Source organism: Oryzias melastigma, linkage group LG15 (assembly GCF_002922805.2).
Source record: "Oryzias melastigma strain HK-1 linkage group LG15, ASM292280v2, whole genome shotgun sequence".
In the NCBI taxonomy this organism is placed as follows: domain Eukaryota; kingdom Metazoa; phylum Chordata; class Actinopteri; order Beloniformes; family Adrianichthyidae; genus Oryzias; species Oryzias melastigma.
In genome coordinates, this window is record NC_050526.1 from 15,967,810 (window position 1) to 15,995,669 (window position 27,860).

The 27,860-nt window shown below is 44.2% G+C and overlaps 1 protein-coding gene across 3 annotated transcripts in view; it reads left to right on the forward strand.

Annotated features, from left to right (window-relative positions):
- Window positions 1–494: 494 nt before the first annotated feature.
- Window positions 495–27,860, forward strand: part of psda (pleckstrin and Sec7 domain containing a) — a 32,614-nt gene continuing 5,248 nt past the window's right edge. The window contains exons 1-16 of one of the 3 annotated variants that reach the window (XM_024297565.2): window positions 1,660–1,814; window positions 1,897–2,011; window positions 2,647–3,024; window positions 5,483–7,836; window positions 9,489–9,597; window positions 11,181–11,449; window positions 11,523–11,794; window positions 13,284–13,524; window positions 13,595–13,854; window positions 19,183–19,380; window positions 21,293–21,373; window positions 21,569–21,681; window positions 21,762–21,820; window positions 22,080–22,169; window positions 26,135–26,178; window positions 27,039–27,229. In XM_024297565.2, coding sequence (XP_024153333.1) covers window positions 5,629–7,836; window positions 9,489–9,597; window positions 11,181–11,449; window positions 11,523–11,794; window positions 13,284–13,524; window positions 13,595–13,854; window positions 19,183–19,380; window positions 21,293–21,373; window positions 21,569–21,681; window positions 21,762–21,820; window positions 22,080–22,169; window positions 26,135–26,178; window positions 27,039–27,229 — 4,135 coding nt within the window. In that variant the 5' untranslated portion in view covers window positions 1,660–1,814; window positions 1,897–2,011; window positions 2,647–3,024; window positions 5,483–5,628. Of the gene's footprint in view, window positions 1,397–1,659; window positions 1,815–1,896; window positions 2,012–2,646; window positions 3,025–5,482; window positions 7,837–9,488; window positions 9,598–11,180; window positions 11,450–11,522; window positions 11,795–13,283; window positions 13,525–13,594; window positions 13,855–19,182; window positions 19,381–21,292; window positions 21,374–21,568; window positions 21,682–21,761; window positions 21,821–22,079; window positions 22,170–26,134; window positions 26,179–27,038; window positions 27,230–27,860 lie in introns of those variants that run through there. The other 2 variants (XM_024297567.2, XM_036215588.1) reach the window with 2 other exon arrangements.

Consider the following 27,860-nt stretch of genomic DNA (forward strand, 5'->3'; position numbering starts at 1 on the left):
AATTTATCAGTTTATTATTTTTTATTAATTTATTGAAAGATTTAGTTTGCTTTAATACATTACAATTACGTTATTGATTTTTAACTTTACATAATGTTTTTATTCTCTTATTGGAATACTTTATTACTTCTTGAAGGTTGTACAATGCTCTTTTGCTTCGTGATTTTCAGTGTGATGTAATATTGAATTTGATAATAATTGTAATAATGATATAAAACATGTACTTATGGCTTTTTTGGTTGGACTATTAGAAATGGCGAGTAAATACGATTATAATGAATAAAATTTAGATTTGCAAATATTAAAAAGACCAAATATAATAGAAAATTGCTAATTTTATGTTCTATATTTTGTTATTTTCGTGTTAATATGATATATTCAAATTTCATAGGAAATTTTGAATTATGAATGTAATTTATAGACATTATTTTGGTAATATTATAGTTCCAAATAGGTGAGTCTGTATCCACGTTTCCCTCGCGCTCGCGCGCTCTGACGTATCCTTACGTGATTATGACCTCACATAACCGATGCGGAAGTTCAAGTCTCCGTGGAAGACTGATGCCAAACAGCCTCCTGGGAAATTCTAATGGAACTCTGAAGGGATTTTTAAGCAGAAACCCGCAGAACCGGAGCAGAACCAGAACCAGGGTCCACTCGGACCGCCTTTCCCGCCGCCACCGGTCCGCCCGTTACCGTCAGATGGACCGGGCGGGGGCCGGAGTCCAAGGCGCCGCCGCGGCGCGGTGTCCCGTGTGCGGGAGCCGCTGACGCCGCCGCAGCCTCCACCGGAGGTGAGTGACCGCCAAAACCGGCAGATGTGGGGCTTCAGAGCCCCGCGCGCACGCGCCTGCAGTGACGCGACACTCCGGTCAGTCAGTGCAAAAAAAAAAAAAAAAACACGCCAGGAGTAACTCGGCACGCGCGCCGCTCCGGTAAACGGGAGCTTTTCCCGCTAACGGTCTACTTTTCCAGCGCTCGCGCTCTCGGAGCGGCGGAACATCCCGCTGAGCGGCGGCACCGCGGCTTTCTGGGGGAAAAAGTGCAGATTTGAAGGAACAAAGAAAGAAGCGGCTGGTTAAAGATTAACGCGGCGTGCTGTTCACCGGGCACTCGTCACCACACCGATGAATTATGCAGGAGCGGCGGAAGCTTCCAGGTCAAAGTTAAAGACCGCTGATCCCGAAAGGAGATCCGGCAGCTGCGCGCGCGGGGTGTCTGTGCTACTGTCCGGTTAAGGTCAAGGCCGTGGATGACCGGGGGGGGTGGAAGCATCCCTCCGGAGGATGAAGTGTACGTACGTGCGCGCGCGCTCAGTCTCAGCTGCTGCCCTTTCACCAACATTACCTCAGAGTTTACCTGTGGGGGCGGGGCTCCTGCAAGGGAACACCTGCAGGTAAACCGTCAGACTGGATTCTGCTGCTAGAATTGATCACCAAACTGTCAATCAAGTTTTTGATAAATCTGTTGATCACAAACACACCGGATCTCTGCTGTGTTGTTGTTTGTTGTTGTTTGTTGTTTTGTGCTTCTCTGGGAGACAGACGGTCCTCTGTCTTATTTTGTGGTTGTGCAGCAGTGTTTTGTGTCTTCATTGTTGTCTTGAACTTTGTTGTCCTGGTTGTTGACTTCTGCTGCTTCTGTGGAAATCTGGGTCAGAACAAATTTGTACGGACTGGTCAAGAACCAAGTTCTTCTTCTCCGCTCCGAACGTTTGATTCCCCCGAGTCAAATGTGATATTTGCCGCAGACATTTGCCTCATTTTCATGGACAGAAGATCCGGAGATCTGATGTGGAATCTCCTCTGAACCTGGTAAGCTGATCCGTAAGTGTCATGATCAGAACAAAGTTCTGTTTCCTGTCTGGACTCAATGATCTTACACGTTTCCTTTTAGGTGCAGCTTAGACCAAGAGTTTGGGCCATGACTCCGCCCTCTGTGCAGATGCTCATGACTCCTCCCTCTGTGCAGATGCTCATGGCTCCGCCCTCTTACTCCGCCCTCTGTGGAGGTGAGCCATTTTTTTTAATTTCTCATTTTGTAATTCAGTAAAGCTGCTGTGATGCTGCAGACGCCTCAGAACCTCGGTGAGCAGACGGTTCTCCATCAGCCAGGGTCATGTGACCAACAGAACGCCTAAATCTTTCCACGTGAGCTCAGGTTCTTCCTGATCTCGATCTGGATCACAGAATCAGGGAATCTGGACCAGATAAAGCAGGAGTATCAAACTCAATCGCACAAGGGGTCAAAATCCCAAACACACTTTAGGTCGCGGGCCGAACAGGATAAACATGGAAATATATTTTGTCAAAATTATACAAGTTAGAAATGAGCTCAAGATAACATCGGGTCATTAATAACAACAAAATAGAATGACCCGGAGGGCCGGATCCGGCCCCTGGGCCGTGACTTTGACACATGTTAATTGAAGATAGATGTGTTTCCCACCTTCCAGCTGTCATCTCCGTGGTAACGTGAGTCCCGCGGTCTCCGTCTGCCTTGGCGGTTTCTCGCGTGGCGTCCTCGATTCTGTTCTCGAGATTCTTGCACCTTTGTGGTTATGAGGCCGTCAGCCAATCGCAGCGCAGCTCAGGATGACATCACCGTCGGCGTGTTGTTATTGATTTATCTTGTTGTCTGTTGCAGCTCAGGATGCCCCCCCCCGCCCCCGTCTTAAGCCGCGCTGCCATCTGTCAGCTCCGCCCATCATTGGCTGAAGGAGATGCACAGAGGCAGAGCTCGCCACGTGATTGGCTTTCCAGGCTGCATGGAAGATGGGGGGGCGGGGCCTTTTGATTGACTGGATTCATTGGAAAGGGGGGGGCTTATTGGGGAAGAGGAGGAGCCGAGCGAAGAGTTAACCCACAAGGAGCTGTCAGTGCTGCAGACAACAAGTGTTCAGAGGAAGAGGAGGACGAAGGACGGAGACGGCAGGTCACCCTAAGACGAGGGGGGGGCTGAGGGGGGGTTGCCATGGAAACGCAGGGGATGTTGCTGCTGCTGCTGAGGGAAAAGAGGACACAGGTAAGGTTACAGCTGCTCGTGTGTGTGTGTGTGTGTGTGTATGTGCGCGCTGGCAGATAGAGAAGTGCATGCGAGGGGGGGGTGAGTCAGGGAATCCTATTAGCAGAGTCCAGAAAAAGTAGGGCTAAATGTGTGCTAATCAGTGTGTGCGTGTGAGGTCTCGTGCACGCACACACACACAAGTGTTTCAGATTCCGGTCTGGGACGAATCCTCAGGAAGGATTCAGTTTCCTGTTTCACTCAGACTCTTTTTAGTGAGGAAAATCTGCAGATTTTAGATTCAGGTCCCGACTGAGAGCTGCTCTGCTCCTGTTCTCTCCTCTTCAGTAAGAGACAATCTGAGTAGGGGGGGGGTCAAAATAAAACCACCTTCCCTCCTTTTCCCAGAGGTGTGTTTTAGTTTTTGTTGGATGGTTCCAGCAGCTGCTGCTGGTTCTCGTCCCACAGAGGAAAGTTGAGCCACGCTCTCTCCTCTTCTTCTGCTGTGATGGAGACAACAGACGTCCAGACAGGAAGTGGACTGGCCACATTATAGACCTATAGGCCTGACATGACCCCCCACCCCCCTCCTCCGCCTCTCATTGATGTTCCACAAATGTTCTGAAAATCAGGAAGGAGCATCAGGGAGCAGGTCTGCTAAGACAGATGGGAATCTGCTTACAGGATGCAAAACATTTTAAAAAAGTTGTGAAAGATCTCCTCTGATCACTCGCTTTGTCTTAAACACCCTTTATTATCTTTAATCCCAACGTTTAGTCACTCCGAGGAACAAAAACCGCATAAATATCCTTGAGTGAATGTTTTAATCACCTCTATGATCACCTGCACTCCAAACAACCACCTTCAGGAGAAGGTCAATGGTTTGCTTCCAGCTCCCTCCCGTCACATGACTGCACTCAGACGTTTGACCTCTTTTTATATTTTTTTAAATGTATTGATGCTTCATAAAAACACAGATTTGTGCTCATGTGTGACTCCATCCTATAGAATCAACTTTATCTAGACTTCACCCTCAGCTGGTCATGGAGCATGCTCAGTGTCTGCAGGAACTCCTCCCCTTCTGACTGTAGGTGGAGCACATGAGTGGACTGTGCAGCTATTAATAGAAGAGCATCACGGCTCTTCTGTTCCTGCTGGGTTGGCAGGAGGAGAACGACAAGGACAAGGAAATGATTCATTTTTTTAAAGTGAAATTATAGTTTTTAAATTAGGACCTATCACTGGGCTCCTCCCCTCTCAAGTTCAAACTGCAGCTTCTAATGGATCTAAGTCTAAAGGAGTATTAGTACGGCTGACAGCTTACCATAGTAAAATTATGGATCATAATGTTCCAGTACAGCATTTGACAAATCTTACTCCAGTTAGTGTGAGTGGTTCTGCTCCAGAGATAATGACCATCATTAAACACTCACTCCAATGAAAATCGTCTTGTGTTTTTAACATGTTCTTGCAGCATGTTTCTCATACTAGAGGACCTATGTAATATAATTTACGAATAAAACTGCTTTTCTGAGTATTTATTCATTAAAATCTTGTTGGATCAGGAGCAGATGAAAACCAGATGCTTGAAAATGCTCAGACTAATGCTACAGAAATGGGCGTGCCAAAGCCTCCGCTCCAACTCCGAAGCATCCACTTGCAGACAAATGGATCTATTAGTGTCTTCATTTTCCTCGTCTGAGCTGGAATCTGGTTAAAAACTGTTTCTCAATAGCTCCTATATCGTGTTCTGTTGTTTTGCTACTCTAATATTAGCTTGGGTTTGTGAGAAGCTCTAAACTAGCTTGAGAGAAGGTCTTGATGGGATATGAGTGGAACTAACTTCTGCTTCACAAGCCAGAATCGCATTTCTAATGAGCTGCAGAAATTATGACAAAAACCAAAAGGCTTTTTAATTTTGACTAAAAATTGCATAATCATAATGAAAAGACGACTGGGAACAAAGGAAAAAAATATAGTTGGAGTGGCACTCTAAGTCAGGTGTGTTCGGCAGGTAAATTGTAACATATGGGACTCCGGTGTGGAACCAGAGCACTCTTGGAAAACCAAAAAACAGTTGTTTTTCTGATCCAGTGGGTCTGAGCATGCTCAATAACCTACAATGGAGATTCTGAAAACTGATGGACTGGAAAAGGTCAAGCATAGTCCTCCCGCCTCAGGGCTGATGGTTAGTAGGGTGGAAAACCTCCTTTAGTCACACTTCAGCTAAAAGAAGGGACTGTGGTCGTCGAGTATCTGGTTTTCTCGTTGGTGTTTAGAGCAGGTAAACCAGCAGATTAACTGGAGACGAAGGTTGGAAGAGCGTTTGCACCAAAGCGCTCAACACAAAGTTTAGATGTGTGTGTATGCAGAGAGCACATTACTTGCCTGTATGACACCAACTTAAACATTTGTTATTGTAAAATAAGAATATGGCATAACAGACCTAAACTGAACTTGTTTTGTCTTTTTGTTGCAGGTTTTGGTTCTGTTTTGCACCTGAAGGATGGACCTGGTGCTTCAGTCCTGCCTTTGACCCTCATCCAAGACTCCTTACTGTGCTCAGATGCAGGAGGTTACACAAATCTAAAACCCTAATAATACCCAATCACTGAAGAGACAGACATGTCTCAGGCAGGCAAAGTCCTTCACCTCTACGTGGAAGTGAGATCGGTGTCAGAGGAGGAGCAGAGGGGATTGGGTAGAGGAGAAGATGGGTCCGCCCACCTAATGTTGCCGTGTCCAGACACCCTTGCTCCTTCTCAGAGGAGCTCTGCTCGCTGCAGTCCCACCCGGAGTCCAGCTCTATCCCCTGTCAGCCAGCGTCACATGGGGGTTGGAAACCACAATTTACTGCCCTCAAAGTCTTCCCTGAGACACTCCGTAGACTACAGTGTCGGTCCCGCCACGTCCCCTACCCAACGGCAGGATGTGTTGTACGAAAGTGTTGGTCAGCTACTGGAGATCCTTGCTCCCAAAACATCCGGTTCCTGCTCTCATGGCTCACATGGACGAACCAGTTCTTCTGAGGTGGATCCCTTCTCTGGCAGGGTGCCCATCTCCCCATCGTCCACACACTCCAGCAGGCTCAGTATGACCCCCAGCCCCAACGATATCTGCAGTTCCTACGAGGTCCTCGATGGTGTGGACGGTGCAGGGAAGACATCTGTTGTTTCCTTTGGATACATAGATAAGGCCAGTGTTCGTAGCAACGCTGAACTTCGTAATTCAGTGTGCCTAAACGTATCGGACTGTATGCAAAGCAGACGAGAGGGGCAGCAGGTTCCTGCTCGTATCATGAAGAGGATGAGTGACCCAGTGTGGCTCCATGATCACCCTCTAGAGGGCGGCACCTTCCACAGGCACCACCGTACCCCAAGAGAATCCCCTTGGGGTTCACCGAACGTACAGAGAGGTACCGTGGAGGCAGTTGCAAGAGATGCCACCAACAAGGCCTTAGACGAGTTTGGATCGCCAGAACTCAAGCGGAGGTTTGCAAAAAACTACAGTCCCACTCTGCCTCATCATCACTCGTCTCCTCGCTGCCGTTCTTTGGGAGGATCGCCCGTCCTGTCCCGTAGTACCCTCACCCTGCCATGCAAGACCCAACTCCAGGAGCTCGACCGGAAGATCTGTCATAGCTCGATGAACGGACTACCCAGAAGTCCTGCCTCTGACCACCTGTGTGCCCAGACTGGTTTCATTCTGCATTCAGATGCTCCAAACTCAACCTTCCACTCTCATAGACCGGCACACAGCCAACAGAGGCCGTGGATGGGAGATGAGAGTCCCAGGTTGTCCAGCAAGTTCCACCCACCTTTACCAGCAGGTCGACCTACAGACATCCAGCATGAGGTTCCAGCCAGCATGTTTTCCTACCAGCCTGGAAGCCCACACCTCAACGCGAACGCTTCACATTACGCAACAGATGGCTCATGGTGTCGTACTAATGACGTAGTTGATGCGACCGTCCACAAGCCGTCCCGTTGCAGCAGCAGAGCCAGCGATGCTGACAGCTGGATCAGTGACCGGACCAGTGCCTCGCCATCTTCAAACCCTGAGCACGACTGCAAGCTGGCTGTGGGAGCCAGCAAGTACTCCAGAGCGTATGCAGGAAAGCAGACGCCGTCTCCCACGCCGTCTCCAGCGGAGTCTCTGAGGTCTGAGAGCCCCCGGAGTTCATCGAGAGAGTCTCGACTTTACGGCTCTCCCCATCGTTACGACTCTGTTGAGCATCTGCAGGTCGACCACCAACACTGCAACACAGAAAAACTGCAGACGAAACCTGGATCCATTTCTCCTCTGGTGTCCCACAGAGGACACTCCACTCCAGCATCTCCTGCCATCGCGGCCAGGTGCAACCATGCACCTGTCTCTCAGGTATCAGCGCAACAGAAGCAGACTTCACCCACCAAGGAGATGTCTTTGCACCGCTGCCAGCCCCCACAGTCCACGGGAGCCCTCAGGTCTCCTCACACTGACCGCTGGCAGTACAACCACCTCTTTGACGCTTCACAGATCAGGACACAACTGACCTGTCAGAATCCTGAAGGTCTGCCTGGGAGCTGGACCTCCAGAGGAGCCAGAGCGGTGCAGGACGGAGGGGACACGTGTGGAGAAAACATCAGCCGGAAGTCATCAAGACCGTCCGGACCAGAGGAGAGCCATAAGAGGGACAGAGCACTGTTGGAGCTGGACACCCATCGGTCTCAGAACCAAAGCGGACTTACTCGGATGTCCTCTCAGAGCTCCAGCGGGGCCACAGGCAGCCTGTCCCCTGAAACCTGGAGCCAGTCGAGCCACGCCGCCGCCCACAGCGGCTCTGGAATGCAGGTCGGCCAGAAGGAGGGGGTTTCTGAGAGTTCGGTCACACGAGAACACACTTCTCATGATTGTTTGTTTTGAATGTGTGTGCAGCGAGCCTCGGGGTTTGTGTTACGACATGTTAGATCGACACAGATGACAATAAATGTGTAGCAGAAAAGCCACAGCCAGCCGGTGCTTAGTCTTTTCTTTTTCAGCAACTTTTGACAAAAACATTCATTATCAGATCAGCTACAGCTAAGACTCATGGGACATGTTTGAGTGCTTTTGTGAAATCCTCACAGAGGTCGGATCATTTGTTTTAAAGAGGGAACACAGGCTATGATTGATTCTATTGGTTTGGTTCTGGTCCAGAGATGGCCCAGGTCTGACCGAGGTTTGGTTTCGCTCTGATCTAGAGCTGCTTTGCTTTGATATAAAAGGTGTGAAAGTTCCCTCCAGCTTTGGTTTGGACCAAACAATAGAACTCTGGTCCTTGAAAACAGCTTGGAGATGAACTCTGGTGCAGTTTACAGCAGTGTGAATCCAGACTGACATTCCATGAAAGAGAAGAAAAGAAAGAATTGACACAAGCTTTATGAATTACAGTATGTGGGAAAATGAGACTGGCCCTTTCTTTGGTTTTATTAGTCCTGATCAGAGCTCATATTGGATAATGGCGCCCCCAATTGAACAGCTGTAGGAACCACACGACTTCTCCTGGAAGTTTGGTCGCTTCAGACTTTGTTTTTTTTCCTGAGAGCGCCATGTCAAACCAAACCAAACCAGATGGAGTCTTCATCTTCATTATGAGTCTTCTCTTGATAGACACTTCTCCAGGCCTCCTAAAACCACAGACGTTTGGTCAGAAAACGATTTTTCTGGTGAATTTAGAAGACGTTTGATCTTCTGCACAGCGGAGCGCTCTTCATGTCATCCAATCAGTTAATTGTTGTGACTTCATTTATTTGCAGGAATCACTTGATCAGCTCAAAGCGAGTTTTATTCTCATGATGCAAAATCATTAAACAAAATTCACAAGTCTATTTAGTTTTAAAGCTTTTTTTTTTGGTGCAAAATGCATGTTTTTTGTAGTTTCTTGTGAAATAAATCAGACTTCCTCTCAGTAACTTTTTTAAATTTAACTCTCTGCTATTCTGGAAACTTTTTTCTTCCACAAAACAAGTTTTTAGAAAAACTATCAACATTGTTTTAGATTGTGATCCAAGTTATAAAATTTGGGCTTTAAGTAAAAGTTGGTCGTCTATCTCAGCAAGTGATTCTAAAAAAATCTGTTTTTATTTTAGTTTATTTTAGTTATTTTTTTTTTATTTGAAAAAGATTAAATGTACAACAACTTTAGAGTGTTCATTATACACGTTTTTCAGGCGTTCTTTTTTGTCGTCCATAAGTTTAAAAAAGAGAACAAGCCAAGTTGAGGCGAGAACATCAGCAAAAAGTTAAAAAATAAATAAATAAAACAAACCCACACAAACAAAACAAGGGTAATATTTCACTTATAATGTGGGTAAAGTGTGGAAACATTTCAGTCAGAAGTAAATACAATAGAGCTCATTCAAAACCTGCTTTGGATATGTGTTTGATGAATTCTATTAAAGGTTTCCTTTTGAATGTATTTATTTTAATCTAAAAAAGTATCTGTTGTCTGCCTCCTCTTGCAGACAGGAGGGGACACGGCGTCCATCCCGCCCTCGCGGTCGCAGAAGATCGCTCGTGCAAAGTGGGAGTTTCTGTTTGGGGGCAAGTCGGAGGACAGTCGCTGCAGAAAAGGTGCCGATGTTTTGACTTCGTTCTGGCATGAAGTTTATCAGAAAATTAGTCCAACGAACCCAACGTGAAAATACTGTAGAAGACTAGTCACGGCCCGGGGGCCGGATCCGGCCCTCCAGATCATTTTATTTTATTTTATTAATGACCCGATGTTATCTTGAGCTGATTTCTAATTTGTATAATTTTGACAAAATATATTTTCATGGAGAATAAAAATCGAAAGTTATTTAAGGTTTAAGTTGATTTATTCTTGAATAATATTCCTGACTTTTTATTATTTAGAATTATATTAAAAAGTTACAGTTTTAAAGGTTTAAAATTTGCCATTCTGCTAGTTTTTTGGACTATTTTGGAATTTATTAAGATTTTTTAGGCTGTTTTGGAGTTTAGCTAATACTGATACGCTACCTATTTTGGCTAATTTAGTTTTTTCAGTTTTTAAGGACATTTAAGCTATTTTTTCAGCTACATGCTAATTGTTTTGGCTAATCTGGTATTTACCTATTATTTTAGCTGGCTATCAGCCTCACCGTTTTCAGTTATCAGCTTCCGCGTTTTTAACTATTCGCTTCAGCGTTTTTAGTAATCAATTTCAGCATCTTCAGCGGCCAAATTCAGCTTACAGCATTCACACTAGCATTATCACAGGTAATTCTACATATCTAGTTCATAATTATGCTAAAAAGTTACAGTTTTAAAGTTTTAAAAATGTAGTTTTAGAGTGTTCAATAAATGTTTATCCTGTTCGGCCCGCGACCTCAGGTGTGTTTTGGGTTTTGGCCCCTTGTGTGATTGAGTTAGACACCCCTACTGTAGATGAACTCTAAAAATACTCTAAGTTCTCTAGATCTATGCAGTTCTTCCTCCTCTGAGTTCCTCTGTAGTGTCACTTGTATTCTCTTCTAAACGCAGAGCTTTGTTAGGATTTCGGCTGATCAGTCTGAGTAAAGCCAGCCAGGTAAACAAGAAACCTCAGGCGCCTGCAGCACCTCTTAAGCCAATTAGCCGGAGCTTTAGAAAAGTAAGATGAGGTCTTACTCCTGCGTTACCTCGCCGCTCCGCTCTGCTCCTTTATTTAGGATTGTGCTTTGATCAGGAAACAGCAGGTGACAAAAGTTTAAGCAGCTCGGTTTGTTCTGGCAAAACATTTACAAAGAGATTAACCCAGATTAAAATAAAAATGCAGAATTGTAAAACTTCTGAAATTTGTATTTTATTTTAACTTCCATTTTTAGATTCTATTATTAGTTTGTAGTTAGTTGTTGTTTACATGCTCCGCCTTCTTTTGAGCTCCCAGATGCTGCTTTGTTTCTTCTGTTTGTTGTTTTCATGAAGAAGTTTCCTTCAAGAACATCTTAATCCACAGGCTTTTTAATTTATTTTGACAAAATTCAAAAATCTGGAATCACCTGATCGATCAGTGTTTTAATAAGTGTGTGTACTTGTTTTTATATCCTTGTGAGGACCTTTTCTCTTTCTCTGTTAGAGCGTCAGCATGTGATGCACAGGTTGTAGTCGGGTCTCAATGTCAACAGAAAAGTCCCCTAACAGACAGGTTTGTGTGGTTTTTGTGTCTTTTGCAGAAGCTCCGCCCACAACGCCTCCAACCAGCAGCCCGCCCAGCCCTCCCTCCTCCCTCAGTCAGGGCCCGGCCTGTCCGAGGAGGGGGTGGGACGGCGAGGGCCCGAAGCTGTCGCATCACGCCGTCCGTCAGGTGGAGGTGGAGCTGGTGACCCCCCATCCCAGAGGCGCTGCCCTGAAGACGGGTATCATCCGACGCGCCATCAAATACTCCGAGACGGACCTGGACGCCGTGCCGCTGCGCTGCTACAGGGAGACGGACCTGGACGAGGTGGGTTCCCCTTCTGTTGGTTCTGATCAGTTTGCATTCTGGACCAGAACCGTTTGCTCTCCTGGTCGTGCAGGTGATGCGGGCGGAGTCTGAGGCACCTGAGGAGGCGGACTCGGCCTTTGGAAGCAACCGCAGCGTTTTGGAAAGCTCCAGCTTCACTCCCTCCAACGCCTCCCCCAAAGCCCACACTGGAGAACGAGAGGAAAATGGGGAGGAGGAGGAGGGAGAGGAGGAGGAAGAGGAGGAGGGGGTGGCGAGCTGGGCCAGCGTGAGGATGCTGGGAGACCGGCGGAGACAGAGAGCGGCCAAGGAGGAGGAGGAGGTGTTCAGCCTGCTGCTGAGGGGGTGAGCGGCGCCGCCCGAGTGCGGTCTGACCCGTCTAGAGCTCGGGTCAGCGACCTTTATGACATGAATTTGATGAAATGTTCTCCTTACAACCGTATCATCGTATTTACGCTCACGGACAGCAGGTCACATCACTTTTTAAAACGCATTTTGGCATGAACTCAAAGTGCTTTCATAACAATATTGCACAAGTAAAATATTTGAAATAGTATTACAAATATGTTTGACTGAAACAACAAGTACTGCGTTCGTGGTATTTCATGCCTACAGCGATAATACTGGATAGTCACCACAAAATATTTCAATATTTCTAAGAACTTCACAGCCCTTAACTTATAAAAACAAACATATTTTGTCTTATCGTTTGTTGTTGCATTAAGAGATGGTTCATAATGTAAGTTCATTATGTGACGGTGCTTTTATTGCATGTGAAGTTAAATGTTTTTACTTTTTTGTTAATTTGCTAATAATCATCTGAATTCTTCCCTTTTCCTTCATTTAGCCCTCCAAACGCAGAGTTATAAAAAATAATGTCTCATAATTCGGACGTCACTTTGACATCATCAACAATCGCCGGTCCGCTAGCGTTAATGTGGAGCTCCCAGCACTCAAATATACTTAACAACAACGGTTTTATGACTTTAAAAAGGTCGTGCTGCAACAAAAAGTCATTACTTATGTTTAAATGTGAACATCTGTGGTCCAGAGCGAGGGCCGCCATGATTAGTCGTCTAATTAATGACTGAACTGCTTTTAAAATAGTTGACGACTAATTTAATAGTCAATTAGTCGTTACTTATTATTTATTATATGGAGTCAGAGTAGTAAAGCTGAAAGTTATAATGGCATTCTGCTAGCTTTGTAGAGTATTTTGGCAATTATTATGTTTTTTAAGGCTATTTTGGAATTAAGCTAATATTTCAGCTGCATGCTAGCTGTTTTGGCTAACAGGATTTTTTTGTTTTTTATGCTATTTTTGAGAAAAAGCTGGTAAAATGTCTCATTTAGCCAAAAAATATTAGCTAAGCTCCAAATTAGCCTAAAAAACTGAAAAAAGCCCAAATGATCCAAAACAGCTAGTATGTAGCTGAAATATTATCTTTTTTTTTTTTTTCTTTTTGCTGAAACATTTTCTAAACCCCAAAAAATCCTAGAAATCCTTGGTAACTGCCAAAACAGTTGAACAAGCTAGCAGAAGAGCTGAATATTTTAATATCTGAAAGAGCTGAAGAGATATAGACGCTTAAAAAACGTACGGAAGAAAAATAATAATAATAAAGAAATAATCACTATTAAACCAGTAAATATTCTGTCCCGTCACAGTTCAAACTCCAGAATGGTGGAATCAAAAGTCACGTTCTATGTGGTTCTCGATCAGCGTTTCTGATAGTGTGGTGGGGGCCAGACCAGATGTGGACGCGGGCCTGATCCGGCCCACGGGCCGTAGTTTGGGGACACAGATCTGACCCTGTGCCCTCCTTCCCCTCAGCAGCTCCTTGGAGCCGTCGTCCGACACCCACGGGGGCCTGAAGTCTCCCATCTCAGTGGGAAGCCCCCGCAGACCCTCCGAATCCAACATGGACTCCTTCAGCCGCCACTTCGAGAGCATCATGGAGTCCCACAGGGCCAAAGGGACGTCCTACAGCAGCCTGGACAGCGTGGACCTGCTGACCTCCGGCTCCACGTCGGTGTTCACCTTTGACCTGCCAACGCTCACCCCAGAGATCCAGGTAGGTGTGGGGGCGTGGCCTAAGGTCAGTCCTGGTGGGTTCAGGATGTGACGACCTTTTTGGTGTCCAGAGTCAGATCTGTGAGAGCGCCAAGCAGATCAGTGAGCTGAGCTTCGCCCCGCTGGCCCACTCCGATGGATCCACCCCCTCAGAGATGTCCCGCTCCGAAATCAGCCTTAATGTCGCCGAGACGGACCTCAGAGCCGGCTCCAAGGTCAACGCGGGCCTTCCAGTCCGGTCCAAGTCAGAGAAGGAGACGTGGCGCCGCTCCATCCTCAAAGACGGCTTCAGGAAGGCCAGCTCTGTCCCGGCGCTCCACAGCGGACCGAGGTAAGTGGAACCCGGGGGTTCAGATCTGGACCGAGGCTCCGAGCAGCCGCAGGTCCGACCCGTATATTTGAGTTGGACACCTCAGAATATTGTTGGCCTGTTGCCATGGTGACCCTCAACTTAACCCGTCATCAGTGATGTTTCTCTCCCGTCCGTGTGCGTTTGATGAACTCAGACTTGTGTTGGCCCTCAGAGACGTAAACCGGAATAATCCAGTTTCTGCTCATGTAAACGTGTAAACCACAGATTATCTACAGATTATCTGTGGTTTGTTGATGGTTCATGAAATCTGGATTCTGAAGACGAACTGCTGCAGTTCAGCCGAGAACCAGGAGAGGGCAGCACAGATACACTTTATGTACAACTCTGTGTGTTTCTGTTGGTGTGTAGCTGTGTTTGTGTGTTGGTATTTCTGTTTGTGTTTGTCCCTGTGTGTCATTGTTCGTGTTTGTATTTGTTGTGTTTTGTGTATCTATGTCTCAATGTGTGTGTAGTTGTTCCAGTGAGTGTGTCTTTTTGTTCATGTTTGTGTGTGTGTATCTATGTTTGTGTGTCTGTTTTTGTTTGTTTGTGTACCTATGTTAAGGTGTGCATGTCTGTGTGTTTGTGTCTGTTTTTGTGTTTTTGCTTGTGTTTTTTTGTGTTTGTGTATCCATTTGTGTGTCTGCCTTTGTTTGTTTGTACCTATGTTTGGGTATGTTTGTGTCTTTTTATCAATGTCTGTGTATTGTTGTGTATCTGTGTGTGTGTGTGTGTCTATGTTTGGATGTGTATCTCTCTGTTGGATGTGTCTATTTTTGTGTGTGTTTCTGTTGATATTTTAGTGTACGTGTGTCCTTGTGTTTTTTGAGTTTGTGTATCCATTTGTGTGTGTTTGTGCGTCTGTCTTTTTGTTCATGTCTATGTTTGTGTATCTATATTTTTATATCTGTGTCTGTGTGTGTATTTGTCTTTGTTAGTGTGTGTGTGTTTGTGTATCTATGTTTGGATGTTTCTCTGTGTGTTTATGTCTGTCTTTTTATGTTTTTGCTTGTTTCTCTGTGTTTGTGTATATACTTTGGTGTGTGTGTCTTTGTTTTTTGTGTTTCCGTTTTCGTGTGTGTGTAGTTGTCCGTGTTTATTTGTGTCCTTGTTTGTTTGTGTGTCTTCTTATTCATGTATCTGTGTTTGTACATGTGTGTGTTTGTGTGTTCTCTCCTGTGAGAGCAGTCAGCTGTTAAATGTTTTATTGTCAGAGTTTCTCTGTAGTTGTGGTTTAGTTTTCTTCTTCAGGGTTTTGTTTGTGTCTCTGTGTGTGTTCATGGTTGTGTGTTTCTCTGTATTGTGGTTTTCGTCGTTGGACATTTTCCTCGTCATTTCTAAACTCTTTCCAGATGTGGTCGTGTTTTTGAAGTGACTGCATCTCCTCCCTCAAACCCGCCGACTTCAAGTGTTCTGGAAAAATGTGTTCATTGATGTAAAAAGTTCTGTGGGGGAGAAAGTAAACCAGAACCAGAACCAGAACTGGGACTGAAGGAATGCAGCAGATGAAAAACAGGCCCACGCCCAGACGGCAGCTGCTGCTTCTTCCGTTTCACCCCAAACCCCTCCCAGCTCTGACCCCCACCTGGAGGTTCTGCCCCACAATTCCACGCCCACGTGCACGCGCACAGTCACGCTCACGCATGAGGAATTCTGGATCGGCTCATCCTTCTGCTTTCAGAGACGGGACGATAAGAGAGACCTCCCACTCCTGTTATAGATCCAGAGACGACCGTTTTCCTGCTCCTCCTCTTGCTCCTCCTCCTCCTCCTCCTCCTCCTCCTCTTGCTCCTCCTCCTCCTCCTGCTCTGTATCATTCATGAGGATCGGTTCCATCTGTTGTCCTGGAGCTCTGACCTCTGACCTGCTTCCTCTCAGCCGGGTTCTGGACCCTCCTTCTCTTTCAGGATTGGAATTGGAGCTGAAATCTTTGTTTCGGTCAGAGTGGAGCTGCTGCTGCTTTCAGGCTGAAACTTTCGCTGAAGTTTGAGCTCCTCGACAGCATGAACTGCAGGAGGAGGACACAAACTTCCAGGAAGGGAAGATGAGACAAAAGGAGGAAGAGGGTAAGGAGAGGACAAAGCCGGGAGGGGAGGAGACCGGGGAGGAGGAGGAGCGGCGTCCCGGGTCAGGAGGAGAGGAAGCACATACCTCCGTCCCTTCAGAGGGAGAGACCAGCTGATGGACGGCGGGCGAGGAGGAGAGAAGGAGCGCTCTCCGGGAGAACGCCGCTGAAAGTTTTGAGAGGAAGGAGAAAGGAGGAGACGGCAGACCGAGGAGGAAACGCTGGCAGGAGATGATGTCATGCCCGTGTGACGTCACCACGCCTCCTCTCGCCGGCTGGCACGCGTAGTGGGTGGAGCCTCTCTGTCATGGCAAGCTACCTTTTGTGCTGGGGGGGCGGGTCCCTGGAGGATAAGTTCCTGTATGCCCCGCCCTACCCGGCCGTGTACAGGTGAGGCTCGTCGGTGATGTCGTCTTCAGGAATGACGTCTTTGGATCGGCGGTGTTCGGAACTCCTCTTTGCTTGAGGATCTCTTGTTGGTTTTTGGGTCGGACTGCTAAAACGGGTCGACTCGGTTCACTAGGACCTTTCGGAGTTCTGCTGTTGTTCGGGTGAAACCTGAGTGGACCAGAACTTCAGTTCTCTGTGATGAGTCCAGTCCTGAGGTTCTGCTGAAGTGATGAAGTCTGTAGTTAGGTCTGAGGTTTCCTTGTGAATGTTCTGAAGCCCGTCTCCAGCTGGGTCACTGGTTCTGGACCGGCTAAGTGAGTGTGTGGGGTTCTGCTTCAAAGATTTGGATCTTGTTCTTCTGTGGAGTGAGATGTTCTCGGCTACGTCTACTTTTCCTGCAGCATCCTTCAGATTTCTGATGAGTCAGCAGAACTCCGATCCGGTTCCATCGGCCCATATTTGTTATTCCGTCGTCTATGGGGACAAATCAGGATCAGCTTAAAGTGAATAAAAAACTGATGGAAAACTTGAAAAGAAGACACTGAAACTGAAAAAAAAATCTTAAAAATTAGAAAAATATATGGAAAACTTGAAAAAAACTATAAATGTAAAAAAAGTTTAAAATTTATAACAGCAGCTGTCACTAATGGAGAAATTATTTTTCAATAGGTAATCTTTACAGTTTTCTGTTTTTTTAATCAAATTTTCAAAACTTTTTTTCACATTTTTTTGTTTTTAAAGATTTATTTCAATTTTTATTTTTTTTAAATAAAAAATTGGTTTTCAAATTGTCATTTTTTTTCCCAAAAGTTTTGAATATTTATTTTGAGTTTTCATTTTTTTTCAAAATTTCAAAGCATTTTTTTCAATTTTTCGTCTTTTTGATTTTCAAGATTTATTTCAAATTTAAATTTTTTCTTCAAATTTTCCCCCCAATTTTTTTTTTCAAATTTTAATTTTTTCCTTAATTTTCGCAATTTATTTCAAGTTTTCTTTTTTTCCACATTTTTAAAACTTTTTTTCAAATTTTCATTTTTTTCTTTTTTTCAAATTTACAATGTTTTGTTTTCAAACTTTCAATTGTTTTCAGTTACCATGTCTATTTTTCAAGTTCTCAATCTGTTTGTTCGTTCAGTCTGAGCCGATCCTGATTTGACCCATACTCATCTTCCAGCAGCTGCTCTCTGTATCGCGATGTGATGAGCCGCTACAGCGTGCCGATGGTTCTGTCTGGATGAACGGGTCGGAAGAACCTCCCACAAGCAGCAGGGGGCGCTGCAGAGCGAGCTCCGGCGTCTGTCAGGAAGCGTTTCCTGTGAGCTCACGTTTGTCCGAGCTCCTCTAAAGGGAAGCTGCAGCTAAGGAGGAAGTGGAGTCCACAGACTCGCTGGAGCACTTCCACTTTCTGCCCGTCACTCAGCGCCGGCTCAGTCTGATGGAGAGCAGACGGCGGCTTCTGCCAGAACCAGAACCGGTCTGCAGAGGTCTTTCAGAGGAGGGAGCCGGTACCGGGACATTCAGGGAGCTTCAGAGAACTTCAGAGAGACCCGCTCAGCAGCTGCTCCTCAACAGAAGGGGCTGAGAGGTTCTGCTGGGCGGACTATAGTCCACCGGGCCTCAGGTTCTGCCAGCTGGTCTGACCTCTAAGTGTGGAGAAGCTGTTTTATGTGAGTTCGTGGCGCTCCCATCGGGGTTCTGTCAGGCCTTTTTCTGCTTTTCCAGAACATTTTCTGCTGATTACCTGGATCAGGTGTGTTTAGCCAGGAAGGAGCTTCAGTGTCAGGTTGGTTGGTAAACATGTCGGACGCCGGTCCTGGAGTTTGGGTCAGATGTTCTCATTCTTGGAGCTTCGCTGTCCTGTGGTTTGATCTGTGGGAACCTAAACTGAAGCCATGTTCCTGTTCTGAACCACATTTCTGGTTCTGCTTCCCATCGGTGTCACACTTTCACTTCTTTGTTATGATCCAAACCCGGTGTAGACGCTGACGACCAACCTGAGCGTCTGAGCTTCCACCAAAGTCAAGATCTCGAGATCAGGAGAGTCAAACTCAATGGAACAAGAGGCCAAAACCCAAAACACACCTGAGGACGCTGGACGAACAGGAGAAACATTTATTGAACACTCTAAAACCACATTTTAAAAACTTTACAACTGTAACTTTTTAACACAATCGTGAACAAGATAGACCTGTGATGATGCTAGTGTGAATGCTGTAAGCTGAATTTGGCTGCTGAAGATGCTGAAATTGATAGTTAAAAATGCTGAAACTGATAACCAGATTAGCTAATCTTAGCTAATCTTAGTAATTGCCAAATTAGTCCAAAAAGCTGCAGAATGCTCATTTTTAAACCTTTAAAACCGTAACTTTTTAACATAAATATGAATAATAAAAAAGCAGGAATATAATTTCAGAAAAATCAACTTAAACCTTAAATATCTTTCAGTATTTTACTCTCCATAAAAATATATTCATACAAATGAGCGCAATATAACATCGGGACATTAATAACAATAAAATAAAAGGATCTGGAGGGCCGGATTCAGCCCCCGGGCCTTGACTTTGACACACGTGTTCTAGAGGTTTTACTTTTTTTCCAGCTCAACTCAGGTTTTGTTTACTTGCATCAAAGGGCACAAAATAAGATGCATTTAACACAAACTGCAGAGCAAAGCATGATGGGAAAGGAGTATTGAGAAGAAGTCGTCATGGTGTGAACGTGTCCAAACGACAGCATGTAGACTGAAAGCTGCTGCAGGTCTGACCGGTGTCGTATTCTGGAGAACCTGGAGAACCTGGAGAACCTGGAGAGCGTCTGTGATCCACTGACCAGCATGACCCGTGTGTCCTCAGGGAGCGCGCGGTGAACCGGCCGCTCGAGCTGCTGTACCCGCAGGACGACGTGGCGGAGCGTCTGGCCCTCGGCGGCAGCGACGACGCCCTGGCCAATGGGCTGAAGCCGGACCTGCAGGCCGCCAATCGGCTGGCCAGACGTCTCTACAACCTGGATGGCTTCAGGAAGTCGGATGTGGCGCGGCACCTGGGCAAGAAGTCAGTGTGTGTGTGTGTGCGTGCGTGTGGGGGTGTGTGGGGGGGTGTGGGGGTGTGTGTGTGTGTGCGGTTACAAGCTGTTTTACTGAAGCTGAAGAGACACATTCTCATTTTATTCTGTCATTTGTGAATAATTTATCACTATGTTAAACTAAAACCAGGGAAGTGCAGCTAAAACATGAAGTATTCTGTGTATCACTAAAAATGTTCACTAGAGCACTAAAGCTGAGTTTGGTTGAAGAATATAAAAAAAGGTTGTTTATTCAGTGAAATCACAATGTGCAGTTTTTAGCAAAACATCTTAAATGAATTAAACTATTAGCACATCTAAAGTATCTAAAACAATGATTCTGATCTGTGCTTAAAGGGCAGAGACATGTTAGCTGCTAAACTATTCATCATCTGAACAGAATTACTGCGGTTGCGTCGCTCACTACTTAAACGGGGCGTCGGCCATTTTCTCGGGATGTCCGAATCTGTAATTCCAGGATTAGTGAACATAGACCACAACGCATTCCTTTTGAACTATTTCACATTTTAAAAATGTTTTTATTTGTTAGAAATCATCCACATTTTCATAATTAAAAAACATACAAATAGTCTTCGTAAAATATACTTTAGTATGTTTTACTGCTGCAAATGCCTGAGGTCATATTAAAAATAAAAAAACAGATTGTGTCCAAATGCATTAAAATCCAGAGATCTGGATGGTCTTCAGGGGTTTTGAGCAGTGAAGGAATCTGGACAGAGATCCACTTTACCGGAACGTTTTTACCTCGACTACAAGAACGTTTCTGGTGCTCATAAACTGGGATTTTTACTTTATAGTTTCAGAAAATTGGAAGAAAACATAAATAAATCTACGTCAATCTTGGATTTATGAGCAGAACAGAAAACATGGAGGTTTCATGATATTTTACTTTTGGTGTGTGGTTCTTCTGGACCAAACCAGCTCTGTTCTGGTCTCTCCGGACTGAACCAGAGCCCTGGTTCTGGTCTCTCTGGACTGAACCAGAGCTCTGGTTCTGGTCTCTCTGGACCCTCACGCCCTTCTTGCTTACAGCAAAGCTCCATGTGGAAAACCTGGACATACGACGTCCAAATCTACAAAAGCATATCCTGAGTTCGGTAAATAATAAATCAGAATAATCAGAATAAATCCTAGTAATGGAGTTCATCATGTCTGACGTGTTCGAACATCCATCAATAAAAATAACATTTTGGGTCAGTTTGACCCCATTAATACAGTTTCATCACAGAGGAGGTGAAGCACTAATTATTTATTATGAAGGAACTGAACAAAAAAATGATAAAACCTGAAATATTTGACCCATCACAGAGTGGTAGTGGTACACTTAATAGAAGATCTCCTGAAAAAGTAGAAAAAAGTTGTAAAATTTAAAGAAAAAAGTCTTAAATTTACGCAAAAAATCCTCATAAATTTAAGAGAAAAAGGTCGGAAATTTAAGAGGAAAACGGTTGTGAATTTACACGAAAAAAACGCATCCATTTACGAGGAGAAAAAGTCCTAACTTTACAAAAAAGAACTAATAAATCTACGAGAAAAAAGTCAAAAATTTACAAGAAAATAGTCGTAGATTTACAAGAAAAAAGTTGTAAATTTACAAAAAAATAAGCAAATAGACACACAATATAATACATTTACGGGTAACAAAGTAAAAATTTCATGTGGAAAAAAAAGTAAAAAGATTTACGAGAAAAAAGTTGAAAATTTACAAGAAAAAAAGTCAAAAATGTACGAGAAAAAAAAAACTAGTAAATTTACAAGAAAATAATCATACATCTACGAGAAAAAATGTTAGAAATTTAAGAGAAAAAAACTTGGAAGAAAAAAGTCGTAAATTTATGTGCAGATAGAAGAGCAAAGGTTTCATTCTGTTTCTGCCTGCAGTAACGAGTTCAGCCAGATGGTGGCAGAAGAGTATCTGAGTTGCTTCAACTTCAAAGGTCTGACCATCGACCAGGCGCTCAGGTCAGTGCTGCTCCATCACCTCAACATGAATCTCTGCTTTCCTAACATCCAGCTTCGACTTCCTGCTGTGCTTTCACAATAAAAGCCTAAGCTAAACTCTGCAGGACTTTTAATGTGAAGCATCAGAAGTTCAGGACAGCTTGCGGATTTGGAACATCAACTCCAAACACATGAATTGTGTTGTTTGCTGTTCAGGTTGTTTCTGTCCCACTTTGCCTTGATGGGAGAAACTCAGGAGCGGGAGCGAGTCCTCGCCCATTTCTCCAGGAGATACAAACTCTGCAACCCGGACAGTCTGTCCACGGAAGGTGCTCGTCTGACGGTTTCCTGCCTGTTTTCCCGTCTGTCTGATGACCTGTCTCACTTGTCTTGCTGGTCTCCCTCACAGACAGCATCCACACTCTGACGTGTGCCGTCATGTTGCTGAACACGGATCTCCATGGAAACGTAAGTCTGATCTCGTCGCTCGGCTCCAGAATCTGTCCTCAGGAACTCCATATTTGGTCATTTCATTTGCCAAATGTTGAATCTGTATTTGTTTGGGTTTAGAAACTATTATTTTACTCTGAGATACATTCACACACATTAAAGTTAAACACTGAGATGTGATTGATGACATTAAAAGACGAACCAATCACAGGAATGTTGTGGTTTTTCTGTGAGGACAAAGTGAAGCAGAAAACCTGACAGAATGTCATGTCTGCAGAACGTGGGCAAGAGGATGTCCTGCACGCAGTTCATCTCCAACCTGGAAGGACTCAACGACGGAAAAGACTTTCCCAAAGAGCTGCTGAAGGTAAGAGCCGCCATGCACGCCGTGCACGGTGGGAGGAGCTTTCATTTGACTGAAACCTGGTTGGAATCATGAGGAAAGCACTAATGCAGACAGAGCTAGCAGCAAAGTTTACACGAAAAATAGTCAAACATTTAGGGGGAAAAAAATCATAAATTTACAAGAAAAAAGTAGAAAACAGTTGTAAAATTTCAAGAAAAAAGTCATACATTTACACACAAAAAAAACTCAAATTTAGGAGAAAAAAGTTGAAAATATACAAAAAAGTAAAAAAAAAAAGTTGTAAAAATAAAAAAGTCAGAAATTTATGCCAAAAAACTCATAAATTTATGAGAAAAGAAATCACAAATTTACAAAAAAAGTCATACATTTATCAGAAAAAAACATAAATTTCGAATAAAAAATGAACATTTACAAGAAAAAAAATGTTGAAAATTTATGAGAAAAAAAGTCAAAAAGTTAAGAAGAAAAAGTAAAAAAATGACAAGAAAAAAATCAAAAATTGAAGAAAAGTAATACATTTATAATAAAAAAATAATAAATGTAGGAAAATTGGTTATTAATTTACAATTTTAAAAAATACATTTGGAAGAATAAAAGTTTTAAAATAATTTTTAAGTTATTCATTTACAAGAATGAAAGTCATACATTTAAGGCTCTTTTTCTTGTAAATGACTTTTTCCTGCCGGACTGTCGGATCACTTCGACTTTAGCCTCTTAAATTTACGATAAACAAAATTTAAACTTTTTATCTTATAAATGTATTTATTTATTTGTGGCCCTAAAACGTCCTGTTCTGATCTTTCCAAAGTAGATTCATGGATTTATTTTTTGTGTAAATAATTATTTTTGTTTTTAAAATTTGTGTTACATGAGTTTCTGATGGACGTAATATTTGTCTTTTTGCAGCTCAAACATGACTAAACTAAAATGACTTATTTTAAATAAAATAAACACAACATTTGGATGAAGCAGCATCTTATCTCAGGCATGAACTGAGAACATTCCTCAGATAAGACTGTTCTGTGATCGTTCTGCTGAAGTTCACGTCTAAAACTCTAAAACTGCAGCATGTGAGTCTGTTTCTGCTGCAGCAGGAAAGTGTCTGGAATTTGCTTTTATCGGTAGAAACCTCCAGACGGAAACAAACTCAGACACACAGACGAGCACACCTGACGCGACCTTCAGATCTGTGTGAAGGTCACATGGTTTCTGCGTTTGAGTGAAAGCTTTTCAACAACAGCCCAGCTTCAGATCAGTCCTAATCTGGTTCCTGTGATCCGGTTTGGTCTTTGGTTCAAAGCGAATCAGTCTCTGGAGGAGGAGAAGAAGAAATGAGGAGGAGGAGGAGGGGAGGAGGAGGGGAGGAGGTGACAGTGACTGACGGTTCTCCTGAAGCCGACCAGCAGCTGCAGACGTCGAATGTTCGGAGCCTCTGCAGCTCCTTTGCATTCGGATGTGGACCCTCCCTGACTGACAGCTCTGAGAGAGCAGGGGGCGGGGCCTGGCTGCTCTGCCTGCCATTTGATTGGCTGCTGCATCTCAGGGAAAATGCGCATTGAGAGAGAGAGGGAAAGAAGAAAGGAGGAGAGAACAGGATGAGGGGAGAAAGGCGAGCGCTCCTCAACAGTTCAGACTGAGGAAGAGGAGGAGGATGAGGAGGAGAGAGCTGCTCCTCCAGGAGGAACGAAGGAGGAGAAACAGAAGTGAAGTTTAAGGACGGAGAGATCCACAGCTGAGGAGGAGGAGAGGAGCAACAGGAGAAACTTTGATCCTCCCATCTTCCCCTTCATCCTCCTCATCCTCTGGTCCTCCTGACGTCACGTTTGGGGGGGTCTCTCTCTCTCCTCCGTCTGCCTGTGTGGGCGTGCTCGCTCGTCCAGCCTCCCGCTCTGTTTTCCACCCTCTCCTCCTCCTCCTCCTCAGAGGTCAGATCTTCATCGCGTCGCTCCGTCTGCACTCGGAGGATTCTCCTCGCCGCTGCGTCAGAGCCGGAGGACGCCGCCACCTCCGTCCTCCAGACCGCCGACAGGAGATGCAGGACGGCCAACTTCTGATCTTCACATCAGACGCTGAAGAATCCCTGAGGTTCTGGTCGTTCTGATGAAGGATGAGACCGGACTCTTCCTCTGCAGAACCTGCTAAAGGTGCCGGTCGTCCCGCGGCGGTCCGGTTCTGCTTAGATCCCCGTCGGGTCTGAAGTCTGGAGGAACGCTGCTGTGCAGCAGAACCGCCACATGCTCGATAGTTAGAACCATCAACACAGAACCTCCTGGACTGGAGCGGTTCCTGAACCCGACCTGAAGTTCCAGAGGTCGCGTCCGTCACTGTGACTTCATCTGCTGGGTCAGAACCGGACCTTCAGCTCTACTCTCTCTGGACTCTAATGAAGCAGATGCTGCGATCCATCTCTGTGGTTCTGATGTCCGTCTGGGTTTTGATTTGAGCCAAATTTATCAGAGAAGGTCCGGACTGAAAGTTCTTTGTGGTCCGGCTGAGCAGCTCACCGCCAAGCCTCTCTCGGATCAGAACCTCCTTTGCTGACTCACCGCAATGATCGGCGTCAACAGCATCCACTCCTCGGGCCGCATGCGGTCCCGGTCGCTCGGCTCGGTCCGAAGCGGGCGGGACTCTCGGGAATCGGACGCCTTCCGGCATCCTCGAGCGCCCCGGTCCCGCTCCCTGAAGCCGCTGGCCTTCCCCGACCTGCTGGGCAAGTCCCAGGACCGGCAGCAGCACCAGAAGAAGCCCAAGAAGAAGGTACCGGGTCTGAGATGAGGTCCAATCACCGAGACCAGGAACCAGACGGACGACCCTTCACAATAAAACCCTTCACAATAAAACTTTAACAGAAACTTCAAAACTTTAACAACTAATAATTACATTATGCTTTCATTATTTAAATATTATTTCAAAATATAAAAAAATCAAAATAAACCTTAGAAAATGTTTCAAACTAAAACATGCAATTTAATAATTCACCATAAAAACAAATAAATAATCTTTTTTATTAATAATGATTAAAAAAATGTTAAATAGTTTTGAAAGATCACCAAAAAAAACCAGAAAAAGTCATATTAAAACTCTAAATCTAACAAATTAACTACTTTTAATTAGGCACATTTTTAATCTGGAACATTTACGATTTTAAAATTTGTGAATTTGCCACTTTTAATTTGTCATATTTACTACTTTTAATCTGTCGAATTTATTATTTTAAATTTTGTGAATTTCCTACTTTTAATCTGTCATAATTAAGACTTTTAATGTAACGAATTTATGATTTTTATTCCAGCAAATTTACAATTTTTAATCTGAAAGATTTACCACTTTCAATCCGGCAAATCAACGATATTTTATCTGGCAAATTTGACATTTATTCTGGTAAATTTATGGCTTTAAATCTCGGGAATTTGCTACTTTTAATCTGACGAATTTACGATTTTTAAATGTGGCAAATTTACAACCTTTAATCTCATGAATTTACCACTTTTAATTTGGCATATTTACCTCTCTTGATTTTGTGAATTTACCACTTTAAGCTTTAAGTTTTTTTTCTTGTAAATTTACAAAAAAAGTCAGAAATGATTCAAAGTCATAATTTAATTTACAACTTTTTTCTCGTAAATTTACACGATTTAAAGTCGTAATAAAAAAAACATGTTTTGTTTGTAATCTGGCCCTAATTTCCCCATTGTGAGACTAATAAAGGTTTTCTTAATCTTAATACTCTGTTCTAAAAACACGAATGACAGTAAAAAACTAAAATAATCCTTTATTTCTAAGTTTGAACAATAAAACCATTAAAATGTCTTGAACTAGAGTCTGTCTGGCTTCTAATGGAGCTCTAACACACAAACACACTTTGTATTTTTATCCTCCATATTTTGTTCAGACTGAGTTTCACCTGAAGGTGAAAACACCTGAACGTTAGGCCCCGCCCCTGACGCCCCATCCTCTCTTTGCAGATCCTGTACAGCTCCATCAAGAACGAGAAGCTGCAGTGGACCATGTAAGTGTAAATATGTGTGTACATAGGCGACGCCAACTTCTTTTTATAAGGGCCTGTTGCCGTGGTTACCGATTCTTACTTTTCCCCTTCTTGCAGTAATTACAGGTCAGCCTGCTAGTGCTTGACTCTGAATAACACTCTGTACCCTCGGTGTGCGTCACTCCTACTTCTCCTCATGATGAAGTCTCATGTTTTAATCGTTTCTGTTTTTTTCAGCTGATCGTTTTGTTATAAAAATAATAACATACGTTTCTATAAGAAGTTTGTCTTTCTGGAGATTTTTCTCCATCATTGATGCTGTTCCTGAATAAAAAAACACTTTTATTTGAACAGTTGATCAGATTTTAGGGATCAGTTTTGGAGCAGATAAATGTTTCTCAGCTTTTATTGATTATTTTAGTTGAACTTCTTTGCTGTGACGTCACATCAGAGAAGCTGCAGCAGAATAACGAGCTGCTGGGAGAAACATCAAGAAAACTGAAGACTCTCCATCCCATAATAAGCTTTGTGATGTTAAATGTCAAGAAGCAGGTTGCTCCAAAGCTGCAGGGTTTAGGTGGGCGTGGCCGCCGCTCTGGAGGTGACCATCTGTTATTTTGAAGCCTTGGATTGAAAGCGGCGTCCTGACGGCGTCTGGTCAGATCACGATGGCGAGCGCTGGCGGGGCTCCGGCTTTGAACTCCTACGTTCCGCTGCTGTCGCCGTGGCGGCTCGTTAGGATCCTGAATAACAAACGGGAGCGCTGGGGTGACTCATGCGGATCGTCCTGATGCTCCGTTTGTTTTGATCGCCGTTTTGGCGTTTGCGGTGAAGCTGCTTCCTGTGGACGATGAGAACTCTGAATTTACCGTCTGCCGCAGAGACGAGGAGGAGCTGCGGAAGTCCATCTCGGAGCTGGCAGAGTCCCGGACAGACTCCGCCTCCCACACCATGAAGCGGCTGGGGAGTGGAGGAAACCCTCTGGTGGGCGTCGCCCAACAAGCTGACGGCGAGCTTTACATGAGCGGCTTCCTCGTTCGCAAAGTCCACGCAGACCCGGACGGGAAAAGAAGTCAGTATGTTTTAGGGCCGGGAATCGATTAAAAAGAATTAAGAAATTATTCGCAAACGTAACAGAAATTAATCACGATTAATTGCGATCATTTTTTTAAAGTATTTTCAGACTACTTATTATCTGGGAATACTTACAATATGAAATCACACAGCAAACTCTACATTTGGAATATTTATTTTTAATTCTTGCTGTAAATCGATTAAAAAAAATTCTGATTAATCGCACTTTTGTGTTGTGATTAATCACGATTAATCGCAATGTTTTACCAGGTAACATTTATTTGTACAATATGGCACCGGGCCACGGATCAAGTAGTCTTCTTGTTGCAAAAAAGTGATCTAAAACAAAATAGTAGCAAGAATAAAGAACTAGAAACTGATTGAATATTTATTTATTTTTGTAAGTGACCATGGTATAAGTGGGGTAACACCTGACGAAAAGTTTGGACGCACGCCGTGGACGCCTGAACCGCTGAGTTAAAGCGAAAGACGAGTTAATTCTTCTTGATTAATCGCGTGCATTAACTCGTTAGTGTTCACAGCTCTTTTTATTTCTTCTCCTTTACGGATTTGTGATGCATCAAAGCTCAAATCTATCCCATGATGCTTTGCTCCCTGCAGCGCCGCGG